The 23,628-nt window shown below is 50.2% G+C and overlaps 1 protein-coding gene across 1 annotated transcript in view; it reads right to left on the bottom strand.

Moving 5' to 3' along the window:
- LOC144122126 (putative ATP-dependent DNA helicase HFM1) overlaps positions 1-23,628 on the bottom strand; it is a 364,149-nt gene that overhangs the window by 118,389 nt on the left and 222,132 nt on the right. The window contains exons 15-18 of the mRNA XM_077655666.1: positions 23,055-23,135; positions 22,105-22,196; positions 10,461-10,567; positions 3,531-3,578 (exon numbers count right to left, since the gene is read on the bottom strand). Coding sequence (XP_077511792.1) covers positions 3,531-3,578; positions 10,461-10,567; positions 22,105-22,196; positions 23,055-23,135 — 328 coding nt within the window. The remainder of the gene's footprint in view (positions 1-3,530; positions 3,579-10,460; positions 10,568-22,104; positions 22,197-23,054; positions 23,136-23,628) is intronic.

Raw genomic sequence — 23,628 nt, 5'->3', positions numbered from 1 at the left:
AAGCAACGTCGAGGGACGATCGGTTTCGATTACGAGCATCATCGAGCGACATCCCTCTGGACAGCGGATGCAGTCCCCTGACCATCGGGATCTCCTTCTCCCGGCGGGGCGGTCTGTTACGTCTCGCCTTCGACGCGCGGTATAGCCGGCGCGGATGCAACGGACGCCGCGGCTTCGTTCATCGCGGCCGCAACGCCTCCCGCCAAGCGCGTCCAGACAGGTTTCAGTGCCACGTGTCGTCGTGCGTGCGTGTGTGTGTGTGTGCATGTTTTGCCCACGCTTGTCAAAGCGCGGCGGCCGGGGAGAGGAGCTCCCCAACTGGGAGGCGAGGAGGTCTGACCGGCGCCGGCCTGGCGGACGCGCCCGTCACGTCTGGACATGTTGAAGCGACGCCGTATCGGGCGCCTCTTCCCAAGCCGTTCCCTCTTGCCCTCGACTCCGAGGGTATAAAAAAAGACAGCTGCGCCGGACGCGAGGGAGAGACTTCGATTTCGCCCTTCGAGTAACGTGGTCGCCCTGACCGGCTGCTCTTTTGAGATGCCAGAATAAACAAGTTGTTCTGTTGCCAGTCGAGTCATCCTTTGCCGGGACCTTCGGATGTTTCCAGCTTTGCCCCAGGCCGCCAGGCCAACGCTACCCTTGGGGCTTGCAACCCATTTGCAACACCTTGCTCTCTTGCATAAAGAATTCTGTCTCCTCAATTCTAAATTATAATAAAAAAATAAAAAAATTCCTCGTGCTGAAAGTTAAAAATCAAAGGGGGCGTTTGCTGTTACCTTTTGTCTGGGGCTCTGAATTTTTGTACATGTGATGTTTTGATGATAACTGTATCGGCGTCCTCTTCTTTCCGTTTGTAGCTGCGTGGCTGGACATGCGCACTGGTTTCCTCAAGTGTGGATTTCAAATAAACCTGCAGTTGTTAGTTAGCGCTCGTCCTGTGTTGTCTCTGCACTGTCCTATCTTCATGCGCTATGTCTTATTCAAAAGTGATGCACCAACAAGCTCAAAGTTCCACCCTATTAATTGACTAGAGGGCCGCCTTTGAGGGGAATCTGCCGCCTAGTTCCTGAGCTGCATCCCACTACAGTAATCAAGCGCTGATATGTGTTGAATGATGCAAACAAATGCAGTAAATGCTTGCCTCAATCGGCGCAGGAAAATCCAGACGCTTTTTTAACACCTTCATGCATGCTTAGACCTGGATTATCAGTTCGAGACCGAAATTAAGCATCTGTCCACAGTATGGTTCTTCCTCGAACAAGACCTACAAAAAAAGTAAAGAACCCTTGATCTGTATCCGGAATTCGGTGGCGACATTCGCCACAAAATGCGATCGCGGCAGAACTGTTCCTCTGAAATACTGCTCAACAGTGCAAACGATTCAGCCTACCGCAAATTTTCAGCAATCTACAGCTGACTGAAAGCTGGCGGCCAAGAAAGTGCTTATGGAGGCCATCTTTCACCTCTACAATGCGGCTGCGCGCACAGCCGCCATAAGAACGGAATTCAAGGTAACCGCAGAGGCGTAACGTAGCAGTGATATATTTTACATCAATTATCTGTCTGCAGCTGGTTATGTGCTCTTTTTCTCAATATAAGGTATGCGCGAGGAGAGAGAAACCTGAAGCGTGTTCCGGCAAACTGGTTGGTGGTAAGACATAGCTGATGAAATGGAATGACGCAAGAAAACGAAAACACAGTATGGCGCCCGTCGTGTCTACCGTGTTTTCCTGCAAAAAGGACTCAAGGCTGCATAGAAATCATGAGGTACAGCTCGATGGAAACCCCGGAATAAATTCCGTAACCTGAAAACGAGCGTTTTTGCAAGTATCTTCCAAAGCAAGTGTCTTCCTACAACTGAGCCACCGTCAATTTGCAGCGCTTGAAGAAAATACAAGGGTATGATTTTTAAAACATAAAATGCTGATAGCTTCCTTTCTCGACAGATTCAGGCGAGCATCGTTCGAGCTTGGGGGCCAACACGGCGCCGAATCTGAAGCCGAGTTGTTAAATATTTTTCGTCCGAATGGCACGCAGCTGGGCTCGCGCTGGAGAGAACGGCGCGCCGCAAACAGACGTGCGCCGTGCGGGTATGCGAAGCTTGTCGAATGAGGGGGAGGAGAATATTCCCCGTGTCACTGGCGGCAGCGTGTCACCCGAACCCCTCAAAAGACACCTCACCAAGGCGACGGGAGGATGTGTCTGTGTGAAAATTACCTGAGGGAAAAATTAAAAGCGCCGGCCAAAAGATAAATAGAATGATATTTTGCCTCCGCCACTGGCAACGCAGCCGAGATGGAACGGAATCGCTTCCAGTACGGCGCATGACGAAACCTGGACATCCTGTGCGCACTCTCTTGCGGCTCTCCAGTCGTTACCGTACAGATGACACCAACCCAAAACGACGGAAATCTGCCGTTAATGTGTACAAGATGCCCGGGTCTCGTCTTTCGCAGTGTTTAAAGCCAACCCTTTGCGAACGAGGGTTCCTTGTCGGAGCCGAAACGCCAATATATTGGTCCTTTGGTAGGGCTGTTTTATTTAGTCACGCATTTATCACTCACAAAATTAAATTTGAAACTTAGGGCCTCTTTTCCTGCCACTAGACTCAAACTCGTGCATCTGTGATGAAGAGGATGCCGTGATCTTGGACTAAAACTTTATGGTGGTGTTCCCTATCTTAGAGGTACGCCACACACACGCACACAAAAAAAAAGGTGAAGCAGCGACGTCACCGTAGTTTGGTTGCAAGAATGCCCTATGGAGGAGATAACCGTATTTCATTTTCTGTTTTCTTGTAGCAATAAAGCCTTTATTGCAAGGACGGGATGGATGGCTCTTGGCCGCTAGGCGATTCGTAGAGGCGCGGACAGAAGTAAACGGAGCCCGCTATTAGCTTCTAATATTTTTCACGCGGTGCCTCACTTGAGTTGCAAACTATGGTATATGCATGTTGTTAGTGGACGCTACTGCGTTTCATCATAGCTAAACAATGTTTCTTTATCTCCGACAGGGAATGCGCGATTGCACTCAAAATGGAATAGCGTGCTCCGTTTACTTATGGCCGCACCTGTACATTCTTTCTTGCAGCTAATAAAATCCCCGTTATCGGTGACAGTACTCTCTCCGTTGCTCGAACGCGGTAATATATCGAAACAGTCCATCTTCAGTCAGTATTATCTGTCCCTTTAAGGTACAACGAAACCAGAAAACCGCCCTCCGTCGGTTAATGGAGCCTACGCCACCAAGGCAGTGGTCGTGAAAGAAGCCTTAAATGATCACCTGTGTACTACACCGGAAAACCAATCCCCCATTCTCCGAAGGAGTCGCCGCAGTTTTCTTCTGCGTGGCATAGGCTTGAGCATGGAAGACAGCTGTATGTATGCACACTATGTGGAATGTATGCGTACTGGAATGCGCGGGCGTGAGCATCGTGTGTACAGCCGACGACATCCTCCAATGCTGACCTCTAGTAGTAGAATGCGACTCTGATCTCATTGCGGTGCATGGTTAGCCGCGGGAATACTCACCAGTTCACCTTCATCTTCGTGGTTTTCACCCTGCCGCTCATGGAGAACCTGCAGGTACGGAATTTGATTGTAAAACATTTTATTCGTCGGAAAGAGCTTGGTGCTAAGAGGTCGCGTTAAGTGGACGAGAGTGCATAGCTGTGGACGACTCTCTCAGCCAACTCCACCACCAGAACGTGGGTTCTGGGGTCAGAGCTCGCCAGCACAGTCTCCCACCGCTCGAGAGAGGGATCGGTAACCAGGTCACCCGGAGGCGGCTCTATTCGACAATCCCACAGGATATGATCGCAATCGGCTCGTTGGTCGCAGTGTTTACAATTCTGGCTGCATAGATCCGGGTAAATGTGCGTGAGGAGTGAAGGGGTGCGTATCGATCCCGTCTGTAGACGACGCCACGTGACATCTTGTTCTTTGGTCAGGCTTTTGTTCAAAATGATTGGTGAGATCATGATATGTGATCATGGAGCCCTTCGTGAAATTCAGGGGGCCAGGCTCAACCACTGCGCGGTCGACGAAACCGCGGGCCTTATTGTGGCCTGCATCGTTCCCCTGATTCCCCGAACGGGCTGGGACCCATGTCAGTTCGGAATAATTTGGTGGCGTTTAGGATTTTAAAGGGGATGTCTGTAATTCGCCCTTTTGCAAAATTATTGGTAGTCATTTTAGAGTCGCGAAGAATAGTGCTCTCTTGGGCATGCGCTAGGGCGAGGGCTATAGCTACCTCTTATAATCACTGTCGGCTAAAATTGAAAAGAACTGCGAAACCATTGTCTGAAATTATAATAGCCTTCCTATGGTCTGCATAGATTCATTTCAAACTGCTTCATTAAAGTTTATCGGATGTTTCCTTTGTGCCTGTTATCTACAAATTCCTTAACGGACATACGCAGATGCGTGAGCGGATGAGCTTAAAAGAGTCACCGGAAGGGGCGAGCCAACTTTTGTGCGCGATTGTACGTTCACTGATGCGTGCAGAGGTGTACTATTTGGCCCAGATGTTCAGGACAACATGATGCAGCAACTGAGTGAGTTTGTTTACTATACTATACCCGATAAGCGCTGCAGAGCTCCTTCAATGTGCACTGACGGACGTCGCATAAGCTCTTTTGCGCTCCGCCTTCATCGGAACTCGGGCACCGTGGCCGAGACGTGAGCGCGAACACGAGGAAGGTAGCACTCCCGGCTCCACCCTTACCCGCTTTCCCTCCCACGCGTGTGTTTCGGGGAACGTCGTATATGCAGCTCACGATGTAAAAGTGAAACTTGTCATTTTAGTCCAGCCGGTATAGGCGAAGGTGGAATAAATGTGTCAGTCATTAGCACCCGCCCAAGAGCAGTAGTGCGGCTTGAAAGAAGAGCTACATATCTTCCTCGAAAACTGTGCAGATGAACAGAAATGTGTCCTGGTTCAGGAATGAAGACTGGGACCTGTCTGAGGCAGTTTCTGTATTAAAATTCGCATTTAACAACTGAAGAAAGCTTAAGGCTCGACAAGATTTAATATTTTGTTACATGGGGCCGAAAGTGCATATTTACGAAATATAAAAAGCGACGTTATTCACCAATTCTCCAGAAGCCCTCACAGCTTTATTTGTATTTATCGACGTTTCAACTTTCATTTTCTTTTCTATACCTCGCTGCGCTGTCCTGACCTTAACTTCAGGCTTTTTCGTTAGCCTCTACGTTCGCGCCGTCCCGACGAAAAACAACTGTTGACTGCTTTCTTCTTGAGTGATACCGGTAAGCTCTTGCCCCAGAGTGCCTGCCAAATGCACTCCACACTATTCTTATTTTTTTTAGTATTTCACTGTCCTAGTTCGGGTCACTGAATACTACCAATTGCCAATTGTAAGCTGTTGTGCCCTTTATAAACTATTGAACATTAATGCAAATTTCTTCATATATGTACAACCACAGCTCTGCTTAGCCCGACTAGGCTCTCGATCATTCTTTATAATTCGTCCTCCTGAGTTACTTAGCAAGACAAAGTCCTCACCAAACCGGAAATTACTAAGGCTACCATCATCAGCCTAACTAGGCGAAGTGCAGGGCAGAGGCCTCTCCCATCTCTCCAATTAACCCTGGCCTTTGCCAGCTGCGGGCACCGTACCCGCGCAAACTTCTTAATCTCATCCCCCCACCTAACCTCCGGCCACACCCCACACCCTGTTACGCTTGCCTTCTCTTGGAATCCAGTCCGTTACCTTTAACGACCGCCGTTTACCTTGCCTTCGCATTACATGCGCTGCCCGTATCCATTTGTTCTTGAGTTCGTCCAAAAAATAATTAACTCGCGGTTGTTCCTGCTCTTTTCCTGTCTCTTAGCATTGCGCCTATTATCATCGGTTCCAAACTTCGCTGCGTTGTCCTCAGTTTAAGTTGAACCATTTTCGTTAGCCTTCGTGTCCCCCCCCCCTCCCACCCCAATAGGCGAGTATCGGCAAGATACAGCTTTTATACACTTTCCTCTTTGATACTGCCAAACTGTAATTCATGATACGAGAATACGTGCCAAATGCGCTCGACTCCGTTCTCTCTGTTATTAACGCGACAGCATTAAAAGCTACATGGGGAAAATGTGTCGGTCATAAAATTCGTCCACGGGCTAAAGGAAGGGATGTCCCCACACCGCATAATTCCTATGGGCCAGAGTGAAGTGACGTCACTTCTGATAAAGTTTTTTCCTTACCTTCCTGCGTACTAATTTTCAGATCCACCGTGCTGATTTGCCTCTGTGGGTCCGGGATCGTGCTTTGAGTTAGCCCCCCGGTGTTGCTTAGCAAAGCAGCAATCGCAGATTGTTAAGGTATTCATGCGACAGCACTGGAGGTCACGAGGAAAGCCGGCGTGCGTCCGTCTGTGTGACGAAAGATCAAATGGAAAACTGCCCACTACGTTGTGGGCAGCCTGCAGAACATGGGCAACGAAATTATTGCAAATAATTTTTTTTTTCAACCGCAACCTGCCCCCTGAGGCACTGCGCATCAGCTCGCTGGCCGAGAGATAGACAGCCTCTACAAGGACTATCTACACCCTATCTCTGACAAGCCCCGCCAGTGGCTATGTTGGAAACAGCCACCTGCCGTGGCAGTGGCGCATCGCTTAACCGTTGCACCACTGCGACAGGAGTGGCATTAGGACTCCCCACAATCTATGAAGAAAAGGAGCACTTACGGGAGAGGGATATGTAATGCTGTCGCTTTATACCCTCAACGGAAGGTTAAGGGTTGTTCAAATTTTGTTTCCAGGGCTTGAAACAGCAACTGTTCCCAATCCAGATCGCTGAATACCTCCGTAAGGGGGCGATGAGTAGAACTGGAAAGACCGTGTGTTCCTGCCTGACACTCTTCTTGGGTGGGATTTCGCTTTCCCCACGAATTAGTTTGGTGCCGCTCCAGATGTTTCCCAGTCCTCTTAGATCAGCCTGCCTTGCCCCCTGGCGACGCGATGCCTGCATGAGTGCTGACGTTTCAACTGAGTGAAATGCTTTCTCGTGATCTATGAAGGCTATACCTACATAGGTGTTGACTATATTTTGTGCGTTTCTCTTTCACCTGGTTCATGGCGTGAATTCGCTGTGCTGTCTAGTGACCATTCCAAAAGCATTGTAGTCTAAAGGTGCTCTTGTTCTATTAGCGATTACCTTATTACACACCATGTAGTGAACGGACAGTAAGCTGATCGATCTGTATGTTTTCAGTCCTTGGCAACCCTTTGCTTATGTGTTAAGGTAGTGCTAGCCTTTTTCCAAGATTGCGGATGCTAGGGTTGATGAGGCATTGCGTATGCAGCTTGCCAAGTTTCTCTAGCCCAATCCTCTCACCGTGATTCAACAAATCTGCAGTTACCTGATCCTCACAACCCTTCGCGTTGCTTGTAAGGCTTTCTGTGCTTCCCTTTTAACTACCGACGGAATGTCCACTTCTCCTCCTCCCCTTCCTCCATAATTATTACCCTGATTATTTCGGCTGCTTAAGACCTGTGTGGAGCTCTTCGGCTGCCTTACCTATCTCATCCATATTGGTAACGACAAGGCCCTCGTCTCTTAGCGCCTACAACCGTGATTAATATGAGAGGGAACAAGGTTTTATTATTCATTTATTGATTCGTCCGTAATTATCTGTGTCAAGCACAGTTTTTCTGTTTCGTAGCTAGTTTCCAGCTTGGCCAATAATATCCAAAAGTCATTCTCAAATTTCCTGGAGCAATAACAAAAAATTCGCAGCTTTTTTAAAAAGTTTCCTCCTTCTCATATTGCTGACGACTGTACCGCCGTCAGCACGCTTAACGTGAACACTCCATTGCGCGTCCTGCACTGCTATTAATACGGCCTCTCAGGGCTGGGCGCTAAGTTTGAGACCATGCCGCATGGTGTGTGTGTGCGGTGGTTGGAGACAGCTCGTGCCCCGCTTCCGCCCTAATATTTTGCCAGACCCAGCGGCCGACGCCCAGCTGCGCTAATGTCAGTAGAAGAGACACGCTCGAGTGTTCGTGTTAAGCGTGCTGACGGCGGTACGTCTGATTTTTGCCTACGCCAACCTGCATCTTGATTGTTTTTAGGCTCCCTCTGTTCTTTAGTGCATGTTCGATTCTTTGCGTATTATAGTTTTTTATATCCGTTCATCATCATCATCATCAGCCTAACTACGTCTACTACAGGACAAAGGACTGTCCCATATCTCTCCAATTAACCTTGTTCGTTACCAGCTGCGGCCCCTGTATCTTCGCAAACTTCTTAACCTCATCCAGCAACGTAACATTCTGCCGCCCCCTGCTAAGCTTGCCTTCTCTTATGGCGCGTTCACACTTGGACATTCGGCGGCGAGAGGGAGCGGAATACGCGGCCGCCGAAATGCTGTCTCGTTCACACTTCCCGGCCACCGCGTCGCCGCTCATCGTCTGTGTGCCGTCTGCTCACGGCGTACACAGATGTGGCAAGAGGTTAATCGATGCTGTCTACATACCAAAACCGTATGCCCGCTTGCGTACGCTAAATGCAGCTATTTTGTCGGATGTTACGCCATTTATAACATTCTCACATTTTAAACGCCTAGTGGCGCCATCTGGTGGTTACGGGAGGAACCATTGTCAACAAACCGACGCCCCTCTCAAGACTAAAAGGCGAAGAATCGTCACCCGAAAAAAAATTAAAGCAAATTTATCGTTCAAACGTTTTCTTATGGGCGAGATAAGACAAAGCGAAAGACCGCTGGCTTTTTTATGGCCAGTGAACGCGCTAAAAAAGGCAGTAACAGAGACGAATTCAGTCCGAAGCGAGGCGCCCTGCATATAAAGGCGCCGCCATGTTTGTCACCGCGGGTACTCGCCTTCTTATCGGCTGACGAGATTCGGCGGATTTTTTTTCCGCCGGCAGAATTCGGTTCCGGACTGATCGGCCTTTCCGCTGGGTATTTCGGCGGAATCTCTTCCGCGGCAGCGGAGTCCACTCGCTCTCGCCGCCGAATGTCCAAGTGTGAAGGCGCCATTAGAATTCACGCCGTTACCCTTAAGGACCAGCGTTTATCTTGCCTTCGCATTACATGCAGTGCCCAAGCCCATTTCTTCCTCTTGATTTCGACTTGGTTGTCATTAACCCAATTTTCATCCCTGACACACTCAGCTATCTTACTGCCTCTTAACGTTCATCGGTCATTTTTCTTTACATAGCTAGGTGCAGAATTGACATCTGAGCTAGTTGGTTTTCCATTTTCAAAAATTATATAAAGCTTGTGTTGTCTGGTCTCCCTTGTCTGTTGTCCTAAGTGCGCTTTATATAATTTTTGAAAATAGCTGGGTGCGCTGTCCTTAGCTTAAGTTGAACTTTGACAGCTCTGCCAGTTTTGTTCTATCTATAGGCTTTGAGGCTTTCATGCCTTGGTGCTCCTTAGTAAGATCTGTCGTCTCCTGAGAGATGTTGTCAGCATCATGTCTAACGGTCCTACCGGATATTTCTACCGTGAACTCCGAAATGATATATGTGGTCTTATCGCTCATTCCTTGAAGGCCAAGGTAGTCGTCCTCGTAGCCGCCGCGGTGGCTCAGTGGTTATGGCGCTCGGCTGCTGGCCCGAAAGACGCCGATTCGATCCCGGCCGCGGCGGTCGAATTTCGATGGAGGCGAAATTCTAGATGCCCGTGTACTGTGCGATGTCGGGGCACGTTAAAGAACCCCAGGTGGTCGAAATTTCCGAAGTCCTTCACTACGCCGTCCCTCATAGCCTGAGTCGCTTTGGGACGTTAAACCCCCCAAACCACAGATTTACAGAACTGACGCAACCCGCGCGGTAACAGGCAGGAGATTGCGGCGAACAAGGAAAGAAGCGTTTGACAGATAACCGAAGGTATGTTGTCTTAGCTGAGTATAGTAGCATGAAAAGGAGACGTAATCATGATTGCAAGTGGCTTCAGGAGATTTCATGGCAGTGGGTAGCCGCGGATGCTAATGGGAGAAGCCGTTTTTTGGCGTTAGCTGGTGTGGCGACAGCAGAGTAGCCTTGTTTACAATTTACATTCCTGCCTGCCCGGCCATCAAGGAAAACAAAATGCTGCCTTCTTCTTCAGAAACCTTAGCTCTTGCCAGATAGCTCACAGAAGCACCGCAGTTGAGAGCGCTCTATAGACAGACAACTGCACTGAGCCTTAAAAACATCCGCGGGGAAATGCTTCGCTCTCTGGAGAATTTTGTTTCCAGATATTATTGCTGTTTTGGGGTCGAACTTGCAATCGATAAGCGTTGACAAAGTTGCCTGGTGTTTCTAAGACGAAAAGGGCAGTCGCACAGAAGTCAGGTTATGTTCACCACGTTCTGCGAGCGGGTCCATTGCAGACCAACTCTTGTGAGACGTGATGATGGCCGTTCAAAGGAGGCGTCAATGCCGCTTGTTCGCTATCCGCGGAAATAAGAGACGAGTAAACAGAGGAGAGTACTCGCCGTATGCCGGGCTTCCGACGGCTGCCGTTGAGGGCGTTCAGCGCTGCCTTCTCGTTGTTGCGGAGCTGGACATCCGAGAACTCCGAACAGCAACTCAGCGCCCACAGCTGCGACAGAGGTCCTTTGTTTGCCCTAGATGCTTCAAAGCGCATTTCAAGTCGGCATCACCTCCCACAGCGCCTCGCACACTATGAAGATACGGCTAACACGAGGCAATGGAAAAGAGCCCTCGCACAGTGTAAGAATAATGAAACGCTAGAAAGATTAAAAGCTATCAGAAAAAAACTAACTATAAAAAAATCGCGCAACGAAACGAAAACCAGCGAATAACAGGTGCATGGTCTACATGGTAAAAGCTTACGGGGGCTTAATGAAAACGCGATTTATTTCACTCAGAGCGAAGTGGACGGCGTGCTAACGCACTGAACTTTGCTTTCACAGAAAAAAATCGCGGTTTCAGAACGCCGGATGTAAGTTCCCGTATAATGTACAACCGGCGGCAAAAAAAGACGGGGCATGCGACAAGCGGCCAGAATCAGATAAAAATGCATCGTCGCGCCGTCTGACGTTGCAATTCTGGTGTCGAGACATCACAGTGCGCGTGCGCGTCCTTTCATACGCGCAGCCATATCTTTTTTGTCTCCTGCAGAGGACTACCTGATAGCATGCAGCGTTCGGCGGTAGGGGCCGCTGTCTGTATTCGCTACCTCAGGCTCGCTCTTGACGTGCTCCCGCCGGAATGCGAGCGTTGCGCTGTTTTAGCTGAGCGTTTTTGCGGCCAGCGGAGAGGAGCGGAGGAGCGCAGACGCCACTGCGCATGCGCACGTGGCTGGGGCGGCCAGCGTTTTTACGGAGCGAAGCTTACGCCCGCTGGGAAGCCCTCCCCAGCTGAGCGATAGGCAGCGCGCAAGCGTGCGTAAGGGCGCGCGGCCGTGTATGGGTATTCAAGATGGCAGCCGACAACACATGCACTGGCGCTGCTGCGTTGCCGAATAATTAACTGAAAACACACAATCTGCCTTTACTAAACAGTTTCAGCGCATTATTAGCAGGTTGAATTGATATTATTTTCACTCTAACTCGAATTGTGACGGATAGGTGGAGCAGCAGAGCAAGCGACTCTACTCCGCTCGAGAAGACGGGCGATCCGCCCGGCTAAAACTCTTTTCTCGCGGCCCTCTCCGCTGGCGTATCCGCTCCGCCCCGCTGGCCGTAAAACGCTCAGCTAAAAATATCTAAAGAAAGCGACCCCCACAGCCAAACGCTGCATGCTATCAGCTAGTCACTGCAGGCGACAAAAAAGATATTGTTACGAGCAATTCGAAGGAGAACCTCCGGAGACGAGACGTAAAACTGTGGCGGTCACTAAGTGGTCCGAGCGCGCGAGCGGGAGAGAAACATCTTCTTTCTACACGTATGCAGGCGCTTTTTGTTCTTCTTCCACAGTGACACGTATCACTGCCCGCTCTTCTGCGGCATCGCCACGATGCGGCTAGGAGGGAAATATCAGCAAAATACAGCTGCAGTGAACCGCTGTTCAGTCAGGGAGTCTGTCGTGTCGTAGTCGGATGGCCCGGTCGATCAGGTAACGTTTGGAGATAGATGTTTCCCCACGGATGCAGGCGTTTTTTCTTCTCCTTCCACAGTGGCACGTATCAATATGGATGCGCGTATGAAAGGACGCGCACGCGCACTGCGATGTTTCGACACCAGAAGTGCAACGTCAGACGGCGCGACGATGCAGTTTTATCTGATTCTGGCCCGGCTGTCACATGCCTCGACTTATTTTTGCCGCAGGTTGTACATCTGTTGAAGGAGAAGAGACGCTTCACGGCGCTCCAGCCATGTGATTTTATTCCTTTGGAAGAGAGCCTTTTACGTCCGCTAATTTTGCACCACCATCTAATGAAAACTTGTCGACCATGTGAGCGAAATTGCGTCCGACCATCCGTCGGATGTTTCTGAGTCTCTAAGGGTCAGCCGCCGAGCATGTTTTGCTACGTCGAGGAGTTAGGCTTAGCGAAGCGTTCCGCTGGTCGCCGCGCCTGCGTGCTGGCGCATGCCACTGGAAATGACTTCTCCGTTAATCAAGGTGCTAGTTGATCAACACTCGTCAGCAGGCCAGATTTGCGTAGCTGCCGTCACTGAATTCTGCACTGCCCCTCTGCAAGAAAGGCAAGATGGTAAGGTGGACCTCCCTGGAGCAGCCCTGGCAGCTTGGAGCCACCACGCGCTTCTTAGTCAATCGACGCAGATAACGGACTCCAGGCCTCGTGCTCTGCTGGCGAATCTACTGAAAACGACGTGAACAGACATTGGAAAAAGCCACTACCCAGACACAGTCACCCTGTGCTCCCGGAATCTGACCTATCCCTGCCCGTCTCTAGCCGTAAGGCTGAATAGACGCTCGGTATACTCACACCATCATGTTCTAGCCGAAGAAACAGAGCGACGCTATGCGCATAAACCACCAAGACTTGCGGAATACCGTCCTCATTTACGTCGCTGACCTCCCGTTACGTCACAACAAGAACCTGGGCGTGAGCCAATTTTGTAAAACCGCCACCGTCACGACACCGAAACCACACCGGCGTCGACACCCCGGACGCTGCGCCTATGCGCTCAGGACGTACCGTGTTGACAAGTTTCGCTTTTCCGAATATCAATATGTCCCAGCTACAGCACAAACTAGACCAAAAATTAACACTTCCGCAGTACGAAGTCATGTACAGGGTTTTCCTGGACGCGTAGACCAGTACGAGCTGAGATATCAAATGTTTCCGCGCGACCCTGGGCTAGACAAAAAGCTGCCGTATGCCCCTTATAAAATCCCGTCTGCACTAATTGCGGCCAACAGCAAGAGTCACCCCCGGACAGTGCCCTAACAATGACTCAAAATACTGCACTGCCTGCAAGCACGGGCGAAATTCCCCAGCGCGCGAAGGCTGCGCCAGAGGAATAGGGAGAGAGAGAAACTTTTATTTTCAGCACAGTTTCGCGTCCAAAGGAGTCTAGGGCCCCATTTGCAGCAGCTATCCGGATGGCCCGGTCGATCAGGTCACGCTGGTCGTCCAGGACAGTGCTAGACAGGACTGCTTCCAGCTAGGACGGGGAGGGTGGGGGTATGGGGTGTACTAAGGGAGGTTGGGGGCACTCCCGTGCGGGTAGGTCATGCACAGCAAGAAAGCCAATTTGCGGAGCGCGTGCGCGGTAAAAGGTGTGCTATAAGCGCAAGATGGCGGCGAGTGTTAGCCTGCATTTTGGCGCCTCCTTTAGACGGGGGTTTCTGTGAGGTAGTGAGCATGTTCTGTGGTAGAGTCGGTAATGCTGGAGTATACGTGCATCTTTAAGAGGGACAGGCTCCGCCTACTCTACGTTGGGAAAGCCTTCCACTGGCGCCTGGAAGATAAGTTCTCAAGCCGCCACATGGAAGCGCTTATTGCCGGAGAGAGCCACATATCAAGGTGTACAGATGAGGCGGGTTTTCGGGATGTGAGGGGTGCGATGTAGAAATGCTATGCGCGATGGGAGAGGTACAGGCGTGGTCAAAAATACGCGGCCCGGCCACGGCTCCGATGGGCGGAGCGGCTGCGAGCCACACCACGGCGCTCGCTCCAGTGCTGCGGCGACAGATTTCTCCCTCGCTCTCTAGCAGACACGTCACACGGCTGATAAAGTCTGGACTCCATGTACGCGAAAACTCGCGCGAACGTGAAGGCGACGGCGGCAAGCGACGGGCGACGCCGTCGCGCGAAGCAAAATGCATGTGTCGCCTGCCGTGTCGTTCGGATCTGCACCCACAGCAAATTTCGCTCGTCGCCCGGTAGTGCCCCACGCGACTGGCCAATCAAAGCCCGCCAAAGCCGTTTCCGGTTTGTCCACGGTTTCTCACAGGTACATCTCACGAAATCAGACCGTCGTCTTGGTCATCGCCACCGTCGTGAAAATATATGGTTTTGTAGCTGAGAGGCAGACCCGCATGATTTAAATAATTAAAACAATCTACTTGTTGGATGCGGAGGGCTAACAACATTTGGAGCGGGCTACGCGAGCGGGCGTACTGCAGGGAGAGATGCGTGTCGAGCCGCGGGTACTGGCGCTCGATCCACCGTGCCGCTGCGCTCCAACTGTGCAGAAACACTCGCGGCGCGCATTCTCACTGGAAAATTATAGTTTGCTCACTTACAGACAGATTGCGGTGGCATTTTATGGGAGTGTTCTTATTAAGCCAGAGTGCACAGGCACCGAACGAAAGCACACCTCCCTCGTGAACCCGTGATGTGACTTCGCCTCCGCAAGCACGCCGTTGGTTATCTCCACTCCCGCTACACCGCCGCCGTAGAGGAAATATTCCTTTGGGCCTGACTATGAGGCACACTCACAAAATTTTCAGAGAGAGAACAGGTTACGGGCGTGTTTCTAAGCTTGAGTGCGCAAAGCGCGGAGTCTGCTGCGCACGTCGCGGGTTCGCGTCGCCTGCCGCCTTCGCTTGCATGGAGGTTGCCCACAAGCGACGGAGCGAGTGTCGCCGTGCAGCCTTGTCGCTTCGCTCGCTCTTTCGCGTACATGGAGTCCAGGCTTAACGTTCAATTGCGACGTTCAGCAGTTTCTCAGCTGACGGTCAGGGCGAAAGAGGGCTCCCATTTGCATGGAGCGTCGCCGCGCTGGTGCCGCGTCGCATCGCGTCTCCTGCGTGTGCGCATCGGTTACGGCGCGCGGGCGCTCAGCCGTCCGCGAAGCGCACGGCGCCCCTATTTCTAGCTTCGTAGTTGGGTTGACACCTCGTGCGTGTAACCCGCCGCGGTAGCTATAGTGGCTATGGTACTCGGCTGCGGACTCGAAGGAAGCGGCTTCGGTTCCGGCAGCGGCGATTGCTGCATTTCGGTTGGGACGAAATGCTAAAGGCCCGTGTACTGCGCGATGCCAGCGCACGTTGAAGAACCCCAGGTGGTCGAAATTTCCGGAGCCCTCCACTTCGGCGTCTCATAGCCTGAGTTGCTTTTAGACGTTAAACCCCACAAACCAAATTTCATGCTTACGCGCTGCCCGCTTCCCTTCCGCGTAATCCGCCGCGCCCGCGTGCTCAAGGCCTTGGTGTCAGCGTGCATGCATCACGTTCTCAAATAATATACTGGGGCCGTTCGCTGCCTTACAGTGGTAACATGCAAAGGCCCACCGCATTAGTATAATCAATAGAGTTGCATTAAAAGCCACATGTGGAAGAAAATCCGCGTGTGTATTACGTAAGTACAAGTGGTTGATTATTGTAATAGATGCAAAGGCGGTATTACATCTAAAAGTTTAATGGAGACCAATATATTCACTGCGCCCTGTGAAATAGAAGTCTTCGTGGAATAACGGTCCCTCACAGTGTCAAGAAAAATGTAACAAGGATTATAAATTTCGAATGCGAAAATGACTGCGTAAAATTAATCCAAAACTACTGGGGGTAGGGTACGGGCGAATAAAGCGAAAGCCGCTTTTTAGGACTGTTAAGGTTTATTGTAAATTTATGTAATGTTACGAAATGATGAAATTTATTATTGGTGTATTGTCAAGTAAGGCTTATCAGTGCTATGTGTTACTGGTGCCAGGCATCATCATCATCAAGATAAAGTGAAGAATATGAAGAGAAAATGATTGAGATGTATGTGCAGCAGGAGCGAGTAATACGGCTGCATACAATGATAATAGGATATCTGCTTTTTAAATGTAAATCTGGCATTTTCGATGGCTCGCTAGAAAGTGTCCCTGAGTTTCGATTCAGACGCTCGCACCTGCTTCTTTTTGCAAAAAAAATACTTCAATATATTTTTGCGCTCCCCTTTTGTTCGCGATGATGTTCTTTGCATATATGATAAGAAAATATGCGCTTCTCCTGCGCCTTTGAATTTAAATATTGCTGAGTACAAGTTTACACGTTTGGCAACTGGCGATAACAGCATCCAGCATTTCAGACCGAAATAAAATGGTATTTCTTCGCATGCATCGACTCTGTAATAAATGGCGCGAAATGGCGAGAAATCTGTATGCTCTGAAAAAAAAAATTCTTAATGCATGTGTTGGGTAAAAGTACTGCGCAAAATAATACAAACACGGACGAAAAGGGCCCAAGGATGGGCGCAGACTCGCGACTGGGTTTATTCAGAAAAACAACGCATACTCATACCTTCCACACCGCCATGTCAATCACTAAGCGCGAGCCAGAAATCTGCTTTCTGTCTGATAAAGTCTTATCCAGGTATCACGCAATCATCCCTTTTGTTCCTTATGACAAAAGCCTGGGCAAGTTGACGCGCTATCTGGTCACGGCTACGCCTCAGAATCCTCGTTTACGGCAGCAAAGGCAGGCGTGGGTTACCACGCGTAGCCGAAACAAATTGGCTTCACTTTGCCTTCGGATTGCTTCCAGAGAAAGGGGCGTGCGAGAATGCAAGCGCCACGCCACTGAGTTCGTCAGGTGCTTGGAGGGGGTTGTTTACGAAATCCCCCTAACCTGTGGAAAAGCTTACATCGGTCAAACAGGCCGATGTGTAAACGACCGGTTGAGGGAACACCAGCTTTCATTTAAGACCGGAAAACGGTCTAACCTGCCCTTACACTGTAGTGCATGCCCTTCGGCTACGCGTGGTAACTCACGCCTGCCTTTGCTGCCAAGACGAGGATCTTGAGGCGTAGCCGTGACCAGATGGCGCGTGAACCTGCCGAGGCTTTTTTCATTATGAACAAAAGGATGATTGCGTGAGTGATACCTCGATAAGACTTTATCAGACAGAAAGGAGATTTCTGGCTTGCGCTTAGTGATTGACATGGCGGTGTGGAAGGTATGAGTATGCGTTGTTCTTCTGAATAAACCCAGTCGCGAGTCTACGCCCGTCCTTGTGCCCTTCTCGTCCGTGTTTGTATTATTTTGCGCAGTACCTTTACTCGACGATGTACGACCGACTCGCCAAACAACATGCACTCTTGTAATGCATGCGTTTTCAGGGCAATGACGATTGATTGCTGACATAGCAAGGGTATTTGAAAAATTTATTTTAAGCCGGTTATTCTCGAACATTTTATAGCCGTCGATCTTTCGGCTCAACATACAGAGATTTTTTTTCAACATATCAAATCTCAAGAGTGCCTAATGCGTGGTGAACATCCCCCCGGCAGCGACCCCATCTCGAAGCCGCCCTGCAAAGGACAGACAGACAGACAGACAGACAGACAGACAGACAGACAGACAGACAGACAGACAGACAGACAGACAGACAGACAGACAGACAGACAGACAGACAGACAGACAGACAGACAGACAGACAGACAGACAGACAGACAGACAGACAGACAGACAGACAGACAGACAGACAGACAGACAGACAGACAGACAGACAGACAGACAGACAGACAGACAGACAGACAGACAGACAGACAGACAGACAGACAGACAGACAGACAGACAGACAGACAGACAGACAGACAGACAGACAGACAGACAGACAGACAGACAGACAGACAGACAGACAGACAGACAGACAGACAGACAGACAGACAGACAGACAGACAGACAGACAGACAGACAGACAGACAGACAGACAGACAGACAGACAGACAGACAGACAGACAGACAGACAGACAGACAGACAGACAGACAGACAGACAGACAGACAGACAGACAGACAGACAGACAGACAGACAGACAGACAGACAGACAGACAGACAGACAGACAGACAGACAGACAGACAGACAGACAGACAGACAGACAGACAGACAGACAGACAGACAGACAGACAGACAGACAGACAGACAGACAGACAGACAGACAGACAGACAGACAGACAGACAGACAGACAGACAGACAGACAGACAGACAGACAGACAGACAGACAGACAGACAGACAGACAGACAGACAGACAGACAGACAGACAGACAGACAGACAGACAGACAGACAGACAGACAGACAGACAGACAGACAGACAGACAGACAGACAGACAGACAGACAGACAGACAGACAGACAGACAGACAGACAGACAGACAGACAGACAGACAGACAGACAGACAGACAGACAGACAGACAGACAGACAGACAGACAGACAGACAGACAGACAGACAGACAGACAGACAGACAGACAGACAGACAGACAGACAGACAGACAGACAGACAGACAGACAGACAGACAGACAGACAGACAGACAGACAGACAGACAGACAGACAGACAGACAGACAGACAGACAGACAGACAGACAGACAGACAGACAGACAGACAGACAGACAGACAGACAGACAGACAGACAGACAGACAGACAGACAGACAGACAGACAGACAGACAGACAGACAGACAGACAGACAGACAGACAGACAGACAGACAGACAGACAGACAGACAGACAGACAGACAGACAGACAGACAGACAGACAGACAGACAGACAGACAGACAGACAGACAGACAGACAGACAGACAGACAGACAGACAGACAGACAGACAGACAGACAGACAGACAGACTTTATTCAGCAAGTGAGTTTTAGACCCAGCTGGGTTCCTGGGCCTCTGCGCGGTCCCGTACTGCATCAAGTAGGTCATTCCGGGACATAACGTCGGCAGCCCGAGTCACCGCAGCAAGCTGCGATGTCGGGTCTGCAGACATAAGCAGGACCTCCCAGTCCTCCCAGCTCGAGATGGCGTGCTGTCCCCGCGGGGGAGGGTCAGCAGGGCAGCCGAAAAGGATATGGGAGAGTGTGGCGGCCTACAACGCCGGAACGAGACCAGGAAGCAAACGAAGGTGATCCTATTCCTCTCTGGCCGCCCTCCAGAAATCCCCTCGAGTCTGACCTGATATTGAACGACGGGCCAGTCGACTTTTCATTTGCCCCCATACGTTCGCAACTACGTTTATGTCTGCACCTCTTGGGGGCGATAGGAGCCTATCGCAGCTCTGTCGGATTGTAAATGAAAAAGAAAAAAGATAGAGAGGCTGCACCGCTCGGCACAGAAATCGCTAAACGGCATGCGCGGAAGGCGTCGTCCACTAAATTCCTTTGTCTTGTCGCAAGGTATACATCGGCCAACCAGGCCGACGCATCAATGAAAGGCTAAGGGAGCACAAGAATGACTTATCAGGTACATCACTCAGGAATCTGCCAGTCCACTGCCGAAACTATGACCGATAAAAGCCACGCCACCCAATGTTCGAAAAATCCACTGCGTTAAAAAAGCACCGGAACAAGCTGACACGTGAAATAGTGGAAGCCACCGAGATTTTGAAGCTCGAGGGTAAATGTTTAAGTACACCCTCAGTTTAACAAAAAAGTATGGTGGGGCAGCTAGAAAAAGAACCCTCAGTTTAACAGTAGGAAAAAGAGTTAGCCTTTCTTTATGGATCTGTTTCACTTAATCTTGGTTTTACAAAAGAGTTACCTCCTTTGCTTTTTTCCGCCAATCTTCCTTTTATCGCTTTTATTATTATCGTTTTCTTGCTTTTGGCCTTCTTATTTTTTGTTGAATTTCATGCATTTATATTTTATCTGTCTCGATTTTTTTGGACCTCATCTCATACCTTTAGCCGTGTTATTTGTTGCCTTCACCTTTCTCGCTCATCCCCGTTTTTATCCTTTTAGTTACCCAGCGCACTTTAACTTCTGTGTTTAGCTGCGTTAATTGTTGGCTTCACCTGTGTTGTTAAATTTTCGTTTGCGTACCCGATCACCATTGTGTTTTCATTGCGTGTTTTTTTTTTGCCTCAGCGCCTTTCTCATTTTAGCCACGTTTGACCTTTGTTTGTGTGTATGTTTGGTTCAATGTTATCGGACCAGCTCTTGAAAATTCCTTTAGTCAAACCGCACCACTATTTCACGTATCGGAGGCTTTTTCTCTTTTTTTAAATGAGTCGGAAAAAGTTATTTTTTGTCTCATCTTGTTCTGGTTTTATCCTGCCCTGTTCAATTCTATGGTTTTTAGCCTTTGTTGTTTTACCACTACTTGTCACATCACTTCTGTTGCCACGAGTGCATAAAAATTTCGCCGCTTGCTGGCGCCTGAGTTTTTGGGTATATGGTAGAAGCAACCTAAGGAAGGTTACCTGCTGATTGGTGGCTAAAATCAAGAGAAGAGTAAAATTTTACAAGTCATGGCTAGGTGGCTTGAACCACCGCCCGATTTAAAGGGTTCAGCCTTATCCTTCCATACATGCAGTGTTTCGGTGGTTCTTGAATAAAGTTGAAGTTCAGCGCCTGCCACGTCGTCTTCCGTACCTTCTGTCTGTGTCTTTAAGCGCTGTCAATAACAACAGTGTAATGCTCATTGGTCTGCGCCTGGCAAGCGCGAGCCTCTTCGTCTTTATCCTCGCCAGTGTAAAGTGAGGCGCCAGAAGAAGAGATGGTCTTACATGTGTGCATGCAGTTGCAATTCGTTTGGCGTTGTACTTCACTCCTGCGAAGATTTGTGAAAAATGTCAAGAGTCATTGTGATATGCGAGGAACAAGTTTATTGGTGTGGTGCTCCTGTGCTTTTCTCTTCCACACGAAGGGTAACCGAGACGTATGGTTCGTTGTTGTCACTGCGTTAGTATCGTTTGTCGGTACAGGGCGGGTGTGAGCGACGGTGAGCGTAAGAAATGGTCCCGAATGAAGAAGTAAAGGAAAGGCGCAGTAACCGTCGCTTGAGGGGAAGGGACAAATTTCGACAGCCTGGGGTTCTGTTCGGCGCTCACGAGGAAGAGCCTCTTCGCCGCTCGACCTACGCGTCCGCCGGCTGTAGCTGGAAATACTGCCCGTGCTGTCGGTTCTTGTAGTTCTTTTCGTCCTTACTGGGCAGTTCCTGTGAGCCAATTTCCTCAGTCAGGCTACCGCCGCTCCTCTTTCCTTGCGCTCTTTCTCCACCACTCAGGGCGGCCCTCTGAGCAGCCGCCGCGGGGAACTAGTGCGCCAGATACAAGGGAGGAGGAGGAAGAGGAGGAAGAAAGGTGGGCAGGTTAGCCCGTAAATGAAACCAGTTTGTTACCCTGCAGCGGGGCAAAGGATTGAGGAGATATAAAGATGAGGGAGAAAAGGGAGTGATAGGAAAAAGCACAAGGCGAAAAGGCTTCGGCAAAGTCTCATCCTGTCGTGCGGGCCTGACACTCTTAAGAACCGCAGGAGGCCCGGGCAGGCCCTCACCGCCGATGATCGCTGCGGCCACTGTCCAAGAAATTCCGTTAGCGGGCGTGAATCGATGTGTAGCGATGGCCTTTCAGAGAATGTAGAGTATGTCTAGAGAATGTAGGCGTAGAGAATGCTTTCAGAACTGTACGCTAGGCACCTACAAAGAATATGAGATATGGTCTCATCGCAGCCACAGATTTCACACATGAACCATGCCGAGCAGTGTAGAGTGATGGTTTGTGAATGCGACACCAAGCCACAGGCGACACAGAAAAGTCGCCTCACATCGTGGTAGGCAGGGTGGAAGCCGTAGTTTCAGGTCAGGATCCAGGGATAATAGACGCGGGTTCGAAAGCCAGATACTAGGGAGACTTGAATAGGGGCACCGTACAATTAGGGGATTGGGTCCCCTTGCTGTAAATGTCCCTGCTGTCGGGAGCGTACTATGCACTCTGCCGCCATAATGAAATCTAGGCGCAGTTGCTCTATGCCATATATGCAGGGGCGCCTTACCAGGTCGGCGAGCGAGAGCTTCCCTCCGAGCTCCGAGAAGCGGCGCATGGTGTCCAGCGAGATGCAGTGGCGCGCCATCAGCTGACCCGCGCCTGCGCAGTGCCCACGGTAAGCGCACCATCCCGGTTTCTATAGTCGACAAGAAGGCTGCGCCAAAAGAAGCTACGAAAATAATTGGCCACGGAAGGCTCCTTACACTATCGCTCTGCCCGCGTCCCGCATGGCGACAACCACGTTTCTCAGAGCTCACTAGGTGCGCCCCTTCACGAAATGAGCTCCTGCCGGCCTTAGCAGCTGTTCGACCGGGTCCCGCCCAGTTGCGAGTTTTAATGCGCAGTGAGATAGTATATAGGCTGTCGTCTTGCAAGAACCACCGGGTTTCTCCGTCACGAAATTCCCTGACTGGCCGGTGGGCCGTGGCGTCATCAGGACCACCAAACTTGAAAATCTTAGGACTAGAATGTTCCAGTACCTTCGAATGAATTATCACATGGGATTATACTAGCCGTACTCCCTCTTCCACCTTAATGCACCCTCTAATTCACATTAATCCACTTTGATCATTGTTCTGGGGTGGGCCTACTAACACAATTGGGGTATCCTTTGGATTATCTGGTAATGGGACAACTTCCAAACGCTGCCGTATTTTCTTCTTTAAGTATATTGTTAAGAAGACCCCCAGTTTTTGTACAATGCGGTGGCCACTTAGTGCCAAACCAAACCAAAATTAACCTCTCGTGAAGCCCTTCAGCAGAGGGACACTTCAGCCGCGAGATGCCTTCCCATGCCGGTGCAGGAGCTGAATGCTGTAGTGAACATCTGCGGCATCTCTTCAATGTCCTGAGAGTGGGCTGAATGGCAGCTGGGATGGAAATATCCTGCATGCTTGGTTGGGCACCCGGTTCCAGCAACTGTTGGCTCTGCGAAGCAAGGGGTAGAGGAAAACTTGCCTGTGGGTCGGAGGCATCCCCCGTCCTCCGTGTGAACGAGGCCAGCAGAGGAGAGCGCCTCGACCGCGTCTCGGCACAGCCCTGCGTGCACCAAAGCATTAGCGCCAATGCCGCCCGCTATTTGCACACTTTCGTCCCTCGTAGCCGACGCACACTTTGTAACAGCTGCTGCTGTTCAACTGGCCGGTAGAAATGCGATAAGAGGGGTCATCGAGAATAACTTAAAATGGACTGCGATAGTGTGCCGTTTTCTTTTTCTGCAGTGATAGCAAGTCCAGATTCAGCTACAGCGATGAGGTTTAAATGAGGAACACATAGTAAGAACTGGCTAAAAGCTTCCACCGCGTGCGTGCTGTCAGGCGTACAGACGAGAGGGGGCCGACTGTTACCGCGCACGCGACAAGCTCCCGAACAAAATGTATAATTTCTACTGCGACACAAGTAATATTGACGCTTGGCGAAAATGCAGGCGTTGTCTGAGAAGCCTCCACTCTCTTGACGCACCACCCACCAGACACCACCTCCCCACTGACACCATCGATCCACCTGTCTACACCACTCCCACCCAGATCCA

The sequence above is a fragment of the Amblyomma americanum genome, chromosome 2 (assembly GCF_052857255.1).
Source record: "Amblyomma americanum isolate KBUSLIRL-KWMA chromosome 2, ASM5285725v1, whole genome shotgun sequence".
Lineage (NCBI taxonomy): Eukaryota > Metazoa > Arthropoda > Arachnida > Ixodida > Ixodidae > Amblyomma > Amblyomma americanum.
This window is presented reverse-complemented; position numbering and strand designations above follow the sequence as displayed.